Raw genomic sequence first — 16101 nt, 5'->3', positions numbered from 1 at the left:
TCCGATAAACTTCCACTATCACATTCTTTGTATATATGTGTGTACCAGGGATCCGATAAACGTACACCATCACATTCTTTGTATATGTGTACCAGGGAACCGATAAACGTGCACTATCACAATTCTTTGTGGCGTGTACAGTATACATCCAGGAGTGGTTAAACGTACACCCCATATTCGGGACACCACTGTATGTTTCTTCTTTTACTTTGCCTCTTGCCAAGTTGTCATATTATTACGTGGAAGGTTTCGTTTACTCCGTCCACTCCCGCCATTTCATAACTCGTGTTGCGCTTGACCACTAATTCAATAATATTGATAAATGTACTTGTGGCGGTGAAAGAAAGCAATCCCAATTGCTGGTCATATAATACGGAGATGTGACAAGGTACTGACCTCATTTTATCTCAATTTGAAATAGAACCCACTGGGCGATTAATTTAACGCAGGCTGCATTAGTGACTTAATTATTTAAAGTATCATACAATATTGATTGTTGGAAATGGGTTACTTAACACATAGTTCGCTTTAGTTCCCCACTTTTTAAACATTTTGATTCTGTTTTCATCTCAAGAGAGCGGTCAGGTTAACAAGTCTGTGAAGTATTGAACAATTTATAGCTATTTCACCTATCGCGCGTGGGGAGAAAATCTGCCACAATCTGTGGTTAAAGGCACTAGAAGTGATTGCCACGACACGTAAAATATTTGAAACTTGCAGGAATAGTTTAAACAAGTGAAGGATAAGTGAATATAATTCCTAGGAGGTATGTTATTCAAATATTGGCAAACAGAAAGAAAGCAGCAGTGGTGATACACATTCAAATGTGTGTTGCTGTATTTAAGGACAGTAGCTTACATCATTGACTAAAAAGTAATGTTATCCTTAAGGGATCGGATTGCAACGTTTGTAGAGTATTTTTGTGAGATCACATCAAATACATCAAATTGTATTCTGAATACGAGGAATGTTCTTCTGATATGAAATTATTTAGCTTTTTTTATTTTGCGATATAATACAAATTTTGTATTATGGCAAAGATTGATATTTTTGATATTTAACAGTCCTCAAAGTAAACTTTATAAATGTAATAATATGTACTCAAAGTGTATGTAGCTGGGAAAAAGTTGTCCATCATATGAAAATTTTGATCTTTCAAATTGAAGATATACATTTTCTCCCAAAACAATTTTTAACATTTTCCCACCAAAAGACCTAAATATTTAAATATATTTAGGTCTTTTTTTTTGGGGGGGGGGGCAAAATGTATATCTTCAATGCGAAAGGTTAACATTTTCAAATGATGGACGATTTTTCCCCCCAGCTACACAAACTTTAAGTACATATCTGTTAAATATCAAAAATATAAGTCATTTATCAATTTTTAATAATTTGCCATACAATTTGTATTCAGCATGCATTTTGGTGTGAGTGACCGATGTGCTCTCAGGTCCCACAAAAATACTGTGCAAACATTGCTACCCGTTTACTTAATATATCACAGAGTATGTTAGCACACCTATCTTTTTACAAACATGCAACAATGTTGATGGTCTTTAATAGCGAATCATTGTTAGTGGCTTTTGAATAGGTACTATTTGGCTAAGTTTGTTTGGCATGTTCCATTATTTTCATTGTATAAATTGCATTCATGTTCAAAACATCCAGTGCAAAAACATGTTAATTATGGATACGCGATGTATCAATTTATCACGTTTAATTGCTCAATTGCGACGTGCTCTTACATATTGAGTATGCGAAAGCTCGTGGGTAACATCATTTAACACGAGATAATTTAGGTCATTAAAATTATACACTTATTCAATAATATTTTGAAATTATGCTACAAAATGACGTCATAGGAAAGGTAAATAGCTGATTGGTTAATATAACCACGTAGTGTGATGTGCAAAACCCCGTAAATGTATTCATTGATGAGAGAACACCAATGCAAGTAACAGGCAGAGAGCAAGCTGACGATTTTACGCTGCTGCGGCATACAAAGTTACACTGACAAATTGGCGCCAATATTTTTATCATTTGTTCCAGATGAGACTCCAACCTCGGATTGTGGTTTTATATGTGCGCTAGTTCCAATAGTATTAGCAGGGACAATACCAAGGAGAAGTGGTAACGAGACTCCAACTTTTAACTACGATGCTATGGTTAAAGACCAACAAATGGAAAATGAAGACAGAGACATTGAAGAAAGACGGGTAAGACCTTTGCTATTTTTGAATGAATTCTTACACCATATCTAATTATATAACTTTCTAAACTTCAGAGACTAAATCGATCAATACTAGGCACATTTATAGGTATATTTACACTCATCCCAATTTTGGACTACTGATTTGTGGACTACTGATAAACAGTTAAGAGGCATGTATAATTGTCATTAACGACAACTTAATGAACTAATGTTGTTCTACTACTATAAGTACATTATAAGAAGTAGATCATTTTAGTACATTTGAAAACGGAGAGAAAGTCTCTACGAAATACCCTGCGCTGCACGCCGAGGTAAACGTATAGTACCTCTTGAATTTGAGAAACTCTGTACCATGTATCTGCTCGTTCTGAACTTTCCCATATAATTTTGTATATAAAACCATACTCACGCTTACCAAAAGTGGGTTGAATTTTTAATTCAATTTGTTACAAGGAGGAGAAAGGTTAGTAAGAAGAGAATCCTAATTAGAAAATATGCCGTCCACATTAATCAGTCTTCTTCATTTCCATTTCATATTCTATCTGACAAAGGTGACTAATGTAATCTATCAACATTAACATCAACAGCTGACAGACGCGGCATCTTTAGGGAACACAAATGACAAATCGATGCATTATTTGTTTGGTTTAGGAATGGGTATATTGAGAACTTGCTTTGTGCTCAACATACTCTATTCTTAATTTAATAATTTAATTTCTTTCGCGTTTCTTAACCGGGCTAAATTGCTTGAATTTTTCTTTTTTGTTTCGGGGTTTTCTTCAAATGTTTGTGGCATCACTGAAATTTGCATACATATGGAAAGGTTTGGCTACAAAAACGTAGTTTAGTGCATAGCATCATAAGAGCTGTGTGAGATTCTAGCTGGAAAATAGGCATCTGTGATTGGTTTTTGTTAAAACACCAAGTGTTCCCTTCCTCCAATCAGAATTTTTTTGTATCGAACGAAAGCTAACACTTCCCTATCCAAGCACGATTTTTGACCAAAATGTAGGTTTTCAAAGTCAAAACCTCAAGTGATCCTTACAACATTTTTTCAGATCTTATGTCATTAAATAAAAGAGCACACTTATATTGCCCATATACCAGCTTCATTCCAATGAGCAATGGCCAATTCAATTTAAATTCTAATCTCATTCAAGAAGTTACCATTTTCGGCTGTTTGTGTCATACGGTTGTAAATTCAATGAACTATGATTTTGCTAAATAGCGCTTACGACATGTCTAAGATGTCCTCGTTTTTGAAGACGTATTGCGAGTTGTTCTATTAATACAGAAACACCATTTAAAAAGAACACACTTGTCGATTTTGACCATTTCAGGGGACCCTGCTTGAATTAAAGTGGATACACTTATTGGGAGTTTGGTTTTATTTCTGATGCTAAAATGTTTTGGCAGGACTCCATACGTGTTTGTTCATTGCATTCCTACAAACACCTGAAATGCATTTTGAAGTACATCGTATCGTATTTTATTTTCCATCAAAACAACAGAAACACATAAAGAGTACAACGAAATCAGATGGAGGAGTTGTAACTGAAAGGAAGATGTCTAAAAATTGTTACACGACTGTATATTATACATTAAAGGATACAACGTCAAAAGGCGTATTAGGTGGATGTGTGTGGATGGGGTGGGGTGGGGGCAATGCAGGGAGTAGAGTTACCCCTTTACCTTGATCATAGTCCAAAATAATGTACAATTGCAAGTTTGGGAATGGGTCAGCGAGACAAATTTCACTTTTGTATGGGACACCTTGTATTATAGAATACAGAGCAGTTCCACGAAACACTGGAGGTATTCTCTTATGTCTAAATCTTTAGAAAGCCAATTGTTAACAAACATACTGTAAATGACTTTGGCAATGTAAAACCATGTCCATTTTCTACAATCATACGGAAATTAACAACGAAAAACGGAAGTAATGGATACCCAAACTTTAAAATGAAAAATAATAACACGCTGGTAACAAAAGTTATGGACATTATAGGGAGAAAGAATCCAGTTACTACACTGGAATTTCAGTGACTCAAGCCAAGCGGTACGTTATTTATGATAAGAAAAGAGGTACCGCTAAAATGTACCTCATTTCTTTACATATAATAATGAACCACTTGTCTTGAATCACTGAAATTTCAGTGAAGTAATTGGATTCCTTGCCCCCAACATAATATACATAACTTTTGTTACCAGCATGTAGTTATTTTTTGAGAAAAATGCAAAATAATTAGTCACAAGATTTATCAGGGGGCGTAGTACCACCTTAACTTAGACATTAAAGAAGATTTACCCCGCCCTCTATATCTATAAAAAAATCTATTGATATGGTATTATTTTAAAGCCATACTTATCGTCACTTAACATAAAAGAACCCAAAATTTAAAACATAATCGCTAGTATTTAAAAATGACTTCAGCGCGTTTGCTTATGATTATGATATGAAATGAGATAAGGCATGAATTCAAAATCTTGAAAACAAAGTCTTGAAAAAAATGTCGTTGTTAAAGATCGTTGCTATTAATTACAATTTACAAAATCGTTATTTATACTGTATTGCTGAGACGCCTTTTATCGATGAACAAAAAACAATTTTTATACACGTCATCTCAGAACACTTGAAAGTACTTTAACCTGTTATAACTCATTTTAATGTAATCGCAACCTTCTTTCAACGATTATGTATAGCAATAATGTTGTGTTTGCTATATTTTGCAAAATTAAATGACGCTAAATGAACATGACGTCATAAGATGTACTAAATTTCATATCGTATGATGTTTTGTGTTTTCTTTATACAATATTCTTTTGTGCATTAAGGCCTGGGGTACGGGCAAACATAAAGTACAGGTAACTGGAGAGGGGAAGCGACGAGTTACCCCCAAATCACAGCGACAGATAGTGACTGGGCCGCCGAGTGCGAATATGTATTTATTTTGGAAGCTTCATGTTTTGGGACGTTTCTCCAAAATTTGATATATTTGGTGATATTTCAAAAAAGAGACATGCCAAAGACAAATCTTTGGGCACATACTTTGTTATTGTTAATACAGGTATTTCCCACATACATACGTTACCATTCGCTTGAGTGATTTATAATATTAAACATTTTGTGACTGCAATTTATCGTTTTCAATGTGATTGATAAGCTTACCATGAAATTAACGCTGGTATCTGGAAATGCTCCTTTTAGAATTTCAGTCTGATCGTCGGCTTTTACAGGCAACAGAATGCAGATTGGCTCACGATGAATGTTAAATTCCTCTAAGTGGGTATCTCTAAGATATGATTACTTTGAATTCATTGTAACACGATTATAATTTACCTCTGTATACAGGGTTCGTAGCTGCGTTTGGAAAAGCTGTAGTCTTTGACGCTGTATCAATATCTCAAAAATGGGCACGACTAGCAAGAGTATCTTCATGTTTCCCGCATAAAAGCTTGCGTCTACGCCTATATACTATACTAATATGGATACGTTGGTCGGCCACTATCAAACATGTGCTGCGATTGGCACCTGTTTGAGATATCTCTTTGTATTATGCCCTACCTATCAGCAAGCCGGCCAATGACTGACCTTGTTATAGACTTGATTGGACACTCTTAATCTGTTATAAAACATTCATATAAAGGACTGATTGGTTTAGCAACTGGTCAATACATAATCCGACAGGGCACACAGTAGTTTGATATTAAAAGCACAGCTCCTTTGCTGGTATAGCACAAAATTATAAATAATAGAATGTTTGGAATTGTGTAACTAAAATACTAACTGCATTCTGCATTTTGTATTTATTTGTTTATGCCTACTTATTTATTCATTTATTTATTTACTGACTTATTTATTTTTATTTATTTGGTACATTAGGAAGTAATTAGTAATATTCCATGATTCATCTGTTTAGTATTGATTGTTGATAACTTGAAAACTGAAAACGTGATTGATTGATTGATCGATTGATAGCCATTTCACACATTCCTAGTTTATGTGGAACGTCTATTTGAATAACATCGTACATTAGATAAATATCAGTATTGATTTATATTCTATACAGCAATATCAAGGACTACTATCAAACTTCTCAAAGCAAATAATTAGTCGGCTTAGCATGTTTAGTGGTAATGCATTGAGTTTCAAAACCGAGAGGTCCCGGGTTCGATTCCCAGCCCTGCCAACTTTTATTTCAAGTCTAGGAAAAATTGTAATTTCTTATTTGGCGCGCGATCTGAGCTAGTCCTTTTCTGATGGCTGTATTTCCTGCAGGCACACCCCCTCTGGAATCCAAGCCAGGTTCTCACCCTTTATACATCCCTTAAGATATATTTGGAATGTAAGAAATGATCTGTAATAAATACAAAGGCGTTTACAATCCAGTTCGATAGGGGTCTTTACACTGTAAAATCATATTGTTTTGTATAGTAAGTCTCACATCGTATAAATGGTCCTGGAATATGAACACGACAAAAGCTGAAGATGGTACCTGTACTGCGGGTCTCTATGAATCTGGTGTAAAAGTATACCTTTATATTTTCTTATTTCAATCAGGATATACACTTATACGTTATGTTACAAATACAGGGTGTCCCAGAATAATTTATACCGTGTTTGAAAAACAAATGTTAGAAATATAAAATGAACAGTGTGTCAAATTTTAATACGTGAAATACAATGGCACACATGTCACCTACTTATTCTTTCTTTCTTACTTTCTTTGAAATAGCTTGATTTATTTTGGCGTGACATTGATATTATTGAAAGAGGACGAAAACTAGATGTGTTTAATTTACAGTGTCACGGCCTCATAAACACATGGATGCTTAATTGCCATCGTCTAGCCGATATATTGGACAAATCATACGTTCGTTTGTAGGAAATAAATTTGGCTCATATATAGAGCTTAAAATGCTGAATAATTCTTGATATGGGATTAAAGGCCCATTCAGTGATTTGCTCATCCGGATGATCGTAAAAATCATCAAAATTTAGTGTTTGGTTCCTTTGTTATTGTCATAAATATGTTAACATAGCCTGCTAGTGGTTCAGCCGAAAGCTGTATATTTAAGACAAAAATAAGGAATTTTTATGAATCTGTAATTTAGATACTGACAGTATCTAAATTAGCTACATGTATTTGAATGGGGCTTCAACTTCGTCAATACTGCTGGCTGTTTTCTTTGTTTCTTGCCAAATTTGTTATTTCAATAATACCAAATGACAATTTGAATTTTTAATATGAGTTCAGATAATTATCACGGTTGATGTAATTATTACACAATTTTTACCCAAAAATTTAATTATTACAGAGGATGTAAATTGCTTAATAAACTTGCTGTAAATTTAATCTTCGCCCTTCCGTAGCGGCAGGTTTGGTAATATACTGTGAATATAAATACATGCTGCGGCACTCTCTATAGACGAATCCATTTTCACGCATTCCTACACCTCAATGAGAGCCATAGCTGAGTCCCCCATTAGGTCTATCCCACCTAAAATGTGAAATGATGTGGCCTTGGTGGGGATATTAAATTGCATTCCATCACCCGTGTTCATTCATTCATCATCAGCCATTGTCGGTCCACTGCTGGACGAAAGCCTCAGCATTTCTCCGCCTGGTAGCTCCATCTCTCGCCTTGCTGAACCAATAATTTACTGTTCCCCAGTACTGATCTTTCTCGTCTCTCCATCTCTTGCACTGTCTTCCCCGGTTTCTGTTTCCAACCATCGGTCTCCATACAGTAATTGCTGTAGTCCATCTGTTGTCTGTTCTTCTGCTGATATGCCCTGCCCAATTCCATTTCCTGTGTTTGGCTGTTTCCAAGATGTCTTGAGTCTTTGTTTGATCTCTAACCCATTTGTTTGTCTTTCTGTCTTTATAGGTGATCCCTAACATGTTCCGTTCCATGTTGTGCTGTGCCGCTTGTAGCTTCTTTTCCATTTTTGCAGTAAGCGTCCATGTTTCAGCCCCATGTAATAGTTGGGATTATACATTGGTTGAACACTTTCCTTTTCAGGAATATTAGTATCTCTCCTCTCATGATATTGCTAAGCTTTCCGTATTGCCTCCATCCTAGCTTGATTCTTCTCTTTATTTCCTGCTCTTGTCCTTTTTCCTTCAAGCTGCACTGCTGTCCCAGGTATATATATTCATTGACTTCTTTTATGTTGCAACCATTTACAGTGACTATTCTTTGCTGGACGAGTTACACGTAGACAAAAGAATGATGAAAGTTAACAACACAATACGATTCAACATCGATTTTTAAGCGGATTTAATCCACCAAATTGGGCAGTAACAACACTAGTTTGGTGCAAACGGGACCCAGTAATGGCCAACTGAATTCTGACCATCACTTGGCTCGTTGGATTCGTCTATACTTTAATGACAAATCAATCTCTGCCAGCATTTCAAAATGATTATAATAATTGTTATTTTTCAAAAGGAAGAATAGCATTAGGTCACTCAAGCGTAACAGAACCTTTATTCCATATAAGGATTATACTTCATAACAAATTTAGTTATAAAATACTAAGTTTTAACAAACACATTACGGTATCAGCGTCTATTCTGCAGATAAAGATAACTAAACAGTTGTATACCAAAATCATGAAAAGTAGGTTTGTAATGCATCTTGTAAATTATATCATCTTCAGTTATATCCAATAAAACTGTTTTGACAGCAGCGTAATAAGAAATGACTTTGTCACCCGGTACTCGTTTTGCAATTGTTTACAACATCATACGCTAAAAAATACTAACATGAATAAATACATACACAGTTCTATTATTGTGAAAGCTAACGTATACATTTTCACGGACTAGCAAATTTAGACATAAGTTTACCAACACATCTCATTTCAGTCATGAGTCTATATTAAGGCAATAGAAAATCTTCCCAATATTTTGTTATCATACAAAGGTGACAAAGCTAATCCTGTACTTTCCCATTTCGACGCAAATCATAGATTTGATTTATAAATCAAATCTTTGAAAATGAGAAACGGACTTAGTTTACTCGAACGTGTTATGAAAGGTTTAAAGAATAAAAATGTCGGGAAAAAGAAATAAAATGACCCGCGGCAAATGGAGGGAGGTTCTCTTGCATACAGAATAAGGGATTGTGTGCTTATCTACGCTGAGGATATGAGAAGTATTCTGCTTTGAATTGTAACGAAGAGATTTTCTTAGACACTGCTTGTTAACCATCTTGTGCCGTAAAATTAGTACTATGACATGTATTCCATCACGCCCCAGCGTCATTCCTAACCTATATCGAATTTGGAGTGGAATTACAAGATTTCGTGCACCGCTAGACTTGTTTATAGTTAACAGTATCTTTCTTGGCGCCAAACTAAATTCTTTAAAATTAACCAAATAATTGTATTATTTAAGATAATTTATGCAAACTCATGCTTAGACTGATGAGATCAGTTGTTAAATTCAAAAACAGTAAAACAATTATTCATCCTAATAAAATGTATAGTCAAATATACATTTTACTCGTGTGTTGACCTGCGGGTTAAGAACGATCTGTGACGAAAAATTCCATATGAAAATTGCCGCAAAATGGCTTGTGCCCCACACCAAACCCGGTGACCCCAATCATGGTTGGTGTCCCCCATATGATGACCCACGCAGCTCCGCCAGTGCAACGAGATATCCTTATCTCACAGCAGTCAGTAGTCAAGTATACAAACCCTGCTTTTTTTTTCGCGAACACAAGCACAGAGAGGCATCACATAATTATTTTAAGAAAATGGTACTCTCTTTCTCAATTCATATTAATATATCGCTTTGTGTACTTTAGTGATTTTTCACTTTGAAAAATAAAGCACATTCTATAATATATGCATTAATCAAATTTGGATACATTTTTTAAAATTTGTTTTAATATTGCCAAAAAGTATTGAAACTTATCGCGAAGATAGCAAAATAATAAATGGGTAGTTTCTTTTAGTATACGAACAACGTATTAGTGTACTAAGTCCTAGACTACCAATACGTTGTAAGAATTGAAATTGAATACAAATTGATAGTTATTTTCCGGGATTATTTTAGACCAAAAAGTATGAATTGCCTACATTCTTCGGGATACGTGAAGAGCCGTCGTTAGCTAGTGATGCTAAATATTAAATTCTGACATGAAAGTGAGCAGCCCATAAGGAGTGTGTTCAATTGAAAGATACATCTACAACATTTATAATAACTACCAGATATTGTAATTACGTAATAACACACCTGTGTGTGATCATAATAGGACGAAAGGATCTTTAATATAATTAATTAGGTCAAAGATTTAGCCTTCTCAACGGGAATTCATAATAAGTTGTCGTGCTGCCGGTCCCTGTGGGAGTGGTCGATTTTTCGTCAGATGTAACTCTGACTTCATTAGAACTGATTAAGTCAGAGACACATGATGAAAGCTGGACAACTCACACAGGGACCGGCTGCAACGGTACTGTGATAACAGACGGCGTACTGTAGGAAATTAATACTACATATAGTGCAGTTATACTGTGCAGCAAACATGATTCGACCTTTGCAGTACTTAAACCTGGTTAACAGGAAACTACCCCGGCAAAATCAATCGATAAAGTCTAGTGCATCCTCCACATTGAATGGTGGACTGCACTTATGCCCAAATATGGCACTTGCCAATCAATAATCACCCACTTGAAACCCCCTGACTCGCTGCACTGATGGGAGCTGTTTTTGCTGTTATCTGTCATTTACATATCAGGGAGGTACGAACATTTGCAGATGCCCCACATACTCAGTTTTTAGCCTCAGTACAAAAAATATCCGTCAAGTGGTTTAGCTTTAATGCCCTTCGGAAGAGAGCGGTCTACAAGTGAGTGATAGTCACTAAAAGTTGCATTCGATTAAAACAGGGAATGTTGCAGGCCATGCCGTGCCCTACTTACTAAAACACCAAAGTGCGCATATGAATGTAGAATGGCGTATATTCCAAATAGTTTTGGATCTTAACGTCCTTGATCACAAACTAATTTCCAACTAAGTATGTTGTTGACGTTTATTTATAGATATACAGGCTGTATCAAAATGATTGGTACCCCACCAGTTTCCCGATATTATGGAAAAGACTGCTACATCAATATACATACATCACCTAATGTCTATATTTATGTTGCAAAGGGTCATTTCAAGAGGTAAAATTTCAATTAGCAAAATCTGGCTTTTTATTAAAATATCAAAACCATGCCGTGCCCTACTTACTAAAACACCAAAGTGCGAATATGAATGTAGAATGGCGTATATTCCAAATAGTTTTGGATCTTAACGTCCTTGATCACAAACTAATTTCCAACTAAGTATGTTGTTGACGTTTATTTATAGATATACAGGCTGTATCAAAATGATTGGTACCCCACCAGTTTCCCGATATTATGGAAAAAGACTGCTACATCAATATACATACATCACCTAATGTCTATATTTATGTTGCAAAGGGTCATTTCAAGAGGTAAAATTTCAATTAGCAAAATCTGGCTTTTTATTAAAATATCAAAACTGATGGTTATCAATCTTTTCATACAGCCTGTATGATTAAGATAACAAACTTTAAACAGTAACCGGTGGTGTTTTTATTCATTTCATTGCTATTTTGTAGGCGCGTATCCAGCATTGTCAGTCCGATGTCAGCATCGTCCCTGGAAAGGTTTCTATACAAAAACGATTCGCTTATAAACCATCATGCGCACAGTTTCCACATCGATACACCTGAGCACACAATTTCGTCCAAGAGCTCTCAAGCAAGCAGTGAATTGTCTCCGCACAGTCTTTGATTACACTACACGGTTGAGTGGATAACAATGTAAGAGCTGTGGCGCTTCTAGCTGAAAAGGGGCCTCTTTGATTGGTTTTTGTCGAAACCTAAAGTGTTCCCTTCATCCAGTCAGAATTTTTTTATATATCAAAACCTCAAGTGTTCCCTTCATCCAGTCAGAATTCTTTATATCAAACGAAAGCTAATACTTCCCCCTACAAACACGTTTCGTCACTAGGTCAACAGATAACGCAATTCATTGTTATAGCAAGGTGAATGTGGAAAATCGGTTGAAAACAATATTTTTCAAATTTTATGTCATTAAATGAAAAGCATACTTATATTGTCCACATACTAGCGTCACTAGAATGAGCAATGGCCAATTCTCTTTAAATAGCAAATCTTATGCAAAAAGTTACTATTTTCGCCTGTTTTGTCATACGGTTGTGAATTCAATGAACTATGACTTTGCTAAAGAGCGCTTACAATTGATATGTTACGTCCACAAGTTGTGGTACAAGATTGCAATTAGTTTTCTTGTACGTAGCTATTCACTTCATATACCATATCTATTTAATTAGGGTAACATTTAACCAATATATTATGAATTCTAAATGTGACATATAAAGTTAAAGTAACAAAGGGCCTGTGATGGTAAAAGTAAATGTGAATGAAATATAAATACACAGGAAATTTCCCTTAAAATCAAATATCTTGATTTGATTGTCATAGCATAATGGCAATGGATGTTTAAACTTATGTTATCATTGATTTATGACAATGAATTATTGAATAAAACATAATTATATAAAAATTCAAGTGCCCCCGGCTTTGACAAAAAGCCCGGATCAGATGTCTAAACCTTTAACCGCTAGGTCACAGGCAACAGCTATATATCGACGTGTGAAAGAACATTATTTAGTATTCGCTGTAGAAGTAGTAAACTACACATTTTTCGAATGTGAATGGATGCTGTCGTCCGGAAAGAACAAAATAATTGCGAAAACCTTTTTTGGAAAGTGATTTGTAGCTAGGGCTGTAGCCATATACAAAAATACTAAAAATCTGAATACTAGTATTATTTTCCACTAATTTTGGCGATGAAATACCGGGTGAAATGAAACGAGAATGTTTGTTTATCATCAAAGATGTTGGATGTGACAACATTGGTGTAATTTTTATTTTTTATTTTTTGAGGTTTAAAAATAGTAATAAAAACATGTGTTTAGATCTAATTTGTGACCAGCGAAAAATAGAACTCAAGTAATTTAATGTTGTGTGTGAATAATTATAGTCTTCTTTGTCGTATAATCGTTTAAATTTGTAACCTTGCTGGTAATAGCAGCCGCGTGGCTCTAATTTCCTCGAACTCAATCGTAACATGACAATCAAAAGATGAGATAGCGATTAGACACCCGTAAAACGCCTCTGTTTATTTTTATGTTATCAACACATTTGTTTAACCTACTAAGCACCTGAAGCTATTAAAATGCAAATGTTACAATTTTAAAACTGGTTTATTTTAAAGGTCATTTACGATCTATTTAGCGGTCGTAACATATACTAAGTATTTAAGTATTTTAAGTAATATGCAAATTGGATTTCATTTATGTCATGAAATAAAATGTTCAAAGTACTTCTATTGCCATCTTCATCAATGCAAAGAAAGTGGCTCTTGAAGACACCATGTTAGTGTTATCTTATCCACAGATAAGGATTCGTAGCGTTGCAAAAGAAGATTTAACATAATTCAATTAACTAAATAACCGAAAAGCAAAATAAACCTACCAAGTTTTAGCAAACTGTATTGTTTTCTCAACCTCAATTCACGCTAAAAGTAATTTTAAGTGATATGATAAGACGTGCAACTTTAAGGAGTAAATAAATAACGTGGTGTATGAAGGGAAATGACTGTACTGTGACTATACAGTCAGACATTTGATTTTAAAATTGCATATCAAAATACCACAAAATACCATGCATGAACTTTGTTTTGTACCTTGTTCTCAAAATTACAAGAAATAACTTCGGCAATTATCGTAATAGGATTATATAATATTAGCTTTATATTTCTTGCGTTAGGATTCAACTTTTTTAAATTTTTATCAGAATAGCTTTGAAAATTAATTACAGACATCCAATTTCAATACTGCTGTTGACGCGAATGAAACAATATACAAAGTACCTAATCGATACTGTGGCTCCTTCACTAATCATGCTGATTATTAACCTTGATGACAGTCATTCCCATTAAACGATCATATTCCAGGAAATTTGTGCGGCAGTGTTTAAATGGTATATTCATACAGGGTGTTCCCAAAAAAAGAGGCCCCTCATTGCGCCATTTTTTTCGCCTATTTCTGAAAAGTTGATCAAATATATTTGTCCACGGATAGCAAACAGAGTGGTTGGGATGGGTCATGCTGTGGAGTGGCCTGCAAGATCAACAGACCTCACACCACTTGATTTCTTTATTTGTGGCAAATTCCAAGATCTTTGCAAACGTATTACTGCTATATTCGCAAGTATCCGGCGCACAAGGTTGGTACGCAACGCAATTGATGCAATGAGGACTAGGGCTGAAACCTGTATTCGTCAAGGAGGCAGTCAGGTAGAGGGCACAGCAGCACAGTAAACTCACTTCAAAAGAACCAAAGACAAACTAAACAGCCCTTTTCAGGGCTACCTTTTATTCCAAAAAAGAGAAATGACTTATGTTGTCAATAAACAGAAAGCAAGAAACAATAAAGTAAGAACGTAAGAGACATAATAAAACAAAAAGTCAATTTCGCCCAAATTAATGACACTAAAATCCATAACCCATAAGTCCTCCGGTAAAGCCTATTCCCTAAAATAAAGTTATTATTTTATAAAGTTATCATCGAGGAATGTTTTATATTCATACATGGTATATGCACTTTTCAATCTTTGAAGTAGCCAAACCTCCTCCGTGGACAGAGCGAAAAACAGATACATTTCTTTAAAAGGGCATATCTTCAAAAGTTATGAGCCGATTGAAATAATTGTTTCGGTTTATTAAAGCTAACGGGTAAAGGCTTCTTTACATATCAACATATACTTGATCAACTTTTCTGAAATAGGAGAAAAAGAGGGCGCAATGAGGGGCCTCTTTTTTTGGGACACCCTGTATCTCCTAGGGTTGTCTACATGTTGTATATATATATAACCAATCCTATTGTATTAATAGGTACTACACCCCTGGCCAATTTTGTGCCTATTTTTGCACTTTCCTCAAAAATTATAGCGCATTGGTGACAAGTAAGATATGTATATTATTCAGCAACTCAAGGCAAGTAGTTATTGGATTTATTGATCAAATATTGGTTTCCCCTCATTTTTGACTGTAACTCTACAACTGTTGTCTGTGCTGAAATAAAATTTACAGTGCAGTAGTTGTAGTCCTTGCCCCTATAATATACATATCTTACTTGTCACCAATGCGCTATAATTTTTGAGAAAAATGCAAAAATATGCACACAATTGGTCAGGGCTGTAGTACCCCCTTAAGATGCATTTGATCGACTTTTGGATCACAATAGAGCAACACTGCTATTATTACATAAGTTAAGTGATGTATAGAGGGCGGAACCCTGAATGGATTCTACAGGGAGTGTGCCTGTAAGAGACACGGCCATCAGAAAAGGACAAGCTCAGATCACGCGCCAAATAAGTTAGCAGTTCAAAAATTGTCCATACACCAGGTCTTTGGGAAATAAAGTTCCTCTTTTTGAAGAAAAGTTCAGGTGTTTCCTAACCTGGACTCTCATGAGAAAATGAGAAAATAAGAGAACTGAAGAAGGCGATTGACCCTTTACTATATACATGATTACAGCATTATTAGCTGTTTAAGTACTATTGGGAAACAATTATTTTGTTACCACGGCCTTTTTTATCGAATAAATGCCAAATTCTTCATACATTATGTTTTAACAATGGCAAGAGTGAAAAAGAAATAACATAAATATAAAAACAAGTTTGTCTTTAAAGGGTCTCTTGAGCAAACTGAGAGACATGAGCGCCACTTCACAACACCCATCCTATTGCCAAGTATCAGGTATAATGACTGA

General features: G+C 35.1%; 1 protein-coding gene across 1 annotated transcript in view; it reads left to right on the top strand.

Moving 5' to 3' along the window:
* The first annotated feature begins 1941 nt into the window (after positions 1-1941).
* The window catches only part of LOC140155336 (uncharacterized), a 54641-nt gene continuing 40481 nt past the window's right edge, over positions 1942-16101 (top strand). Inside the window, 2 exon segments of the mRNA XM_072178133.1 lie at positions 1942-2074; positions 2077-2216. Of these exon segments, the coding sequence (XP_072034234.1) occupies positions 2050-2074; positions 2077-2216 (165 nt within the window). The 5' untranslated portion in view covers positions 1942-2049.

Source organism: Amphiura filiformis, chromosome 6 (assembly GCF_039555335.1).
Source record: "Amphiura filiformis chromosome 6, Afil_fr2py, whole genome shotgun sequence".
Classification (NCBI taxonomy): domain Eukaryota; kingdom Metazoa; phylum Echinodermata; class Ophiuroidea; order Amphilepidida; family Amphiuridae; genus Amphiura; species Amphiura filiformis.
Note: the sequence above shows the minus strand (reverse complement) of the source record. Positions and strands in the feature narration are given on the sequence as shown.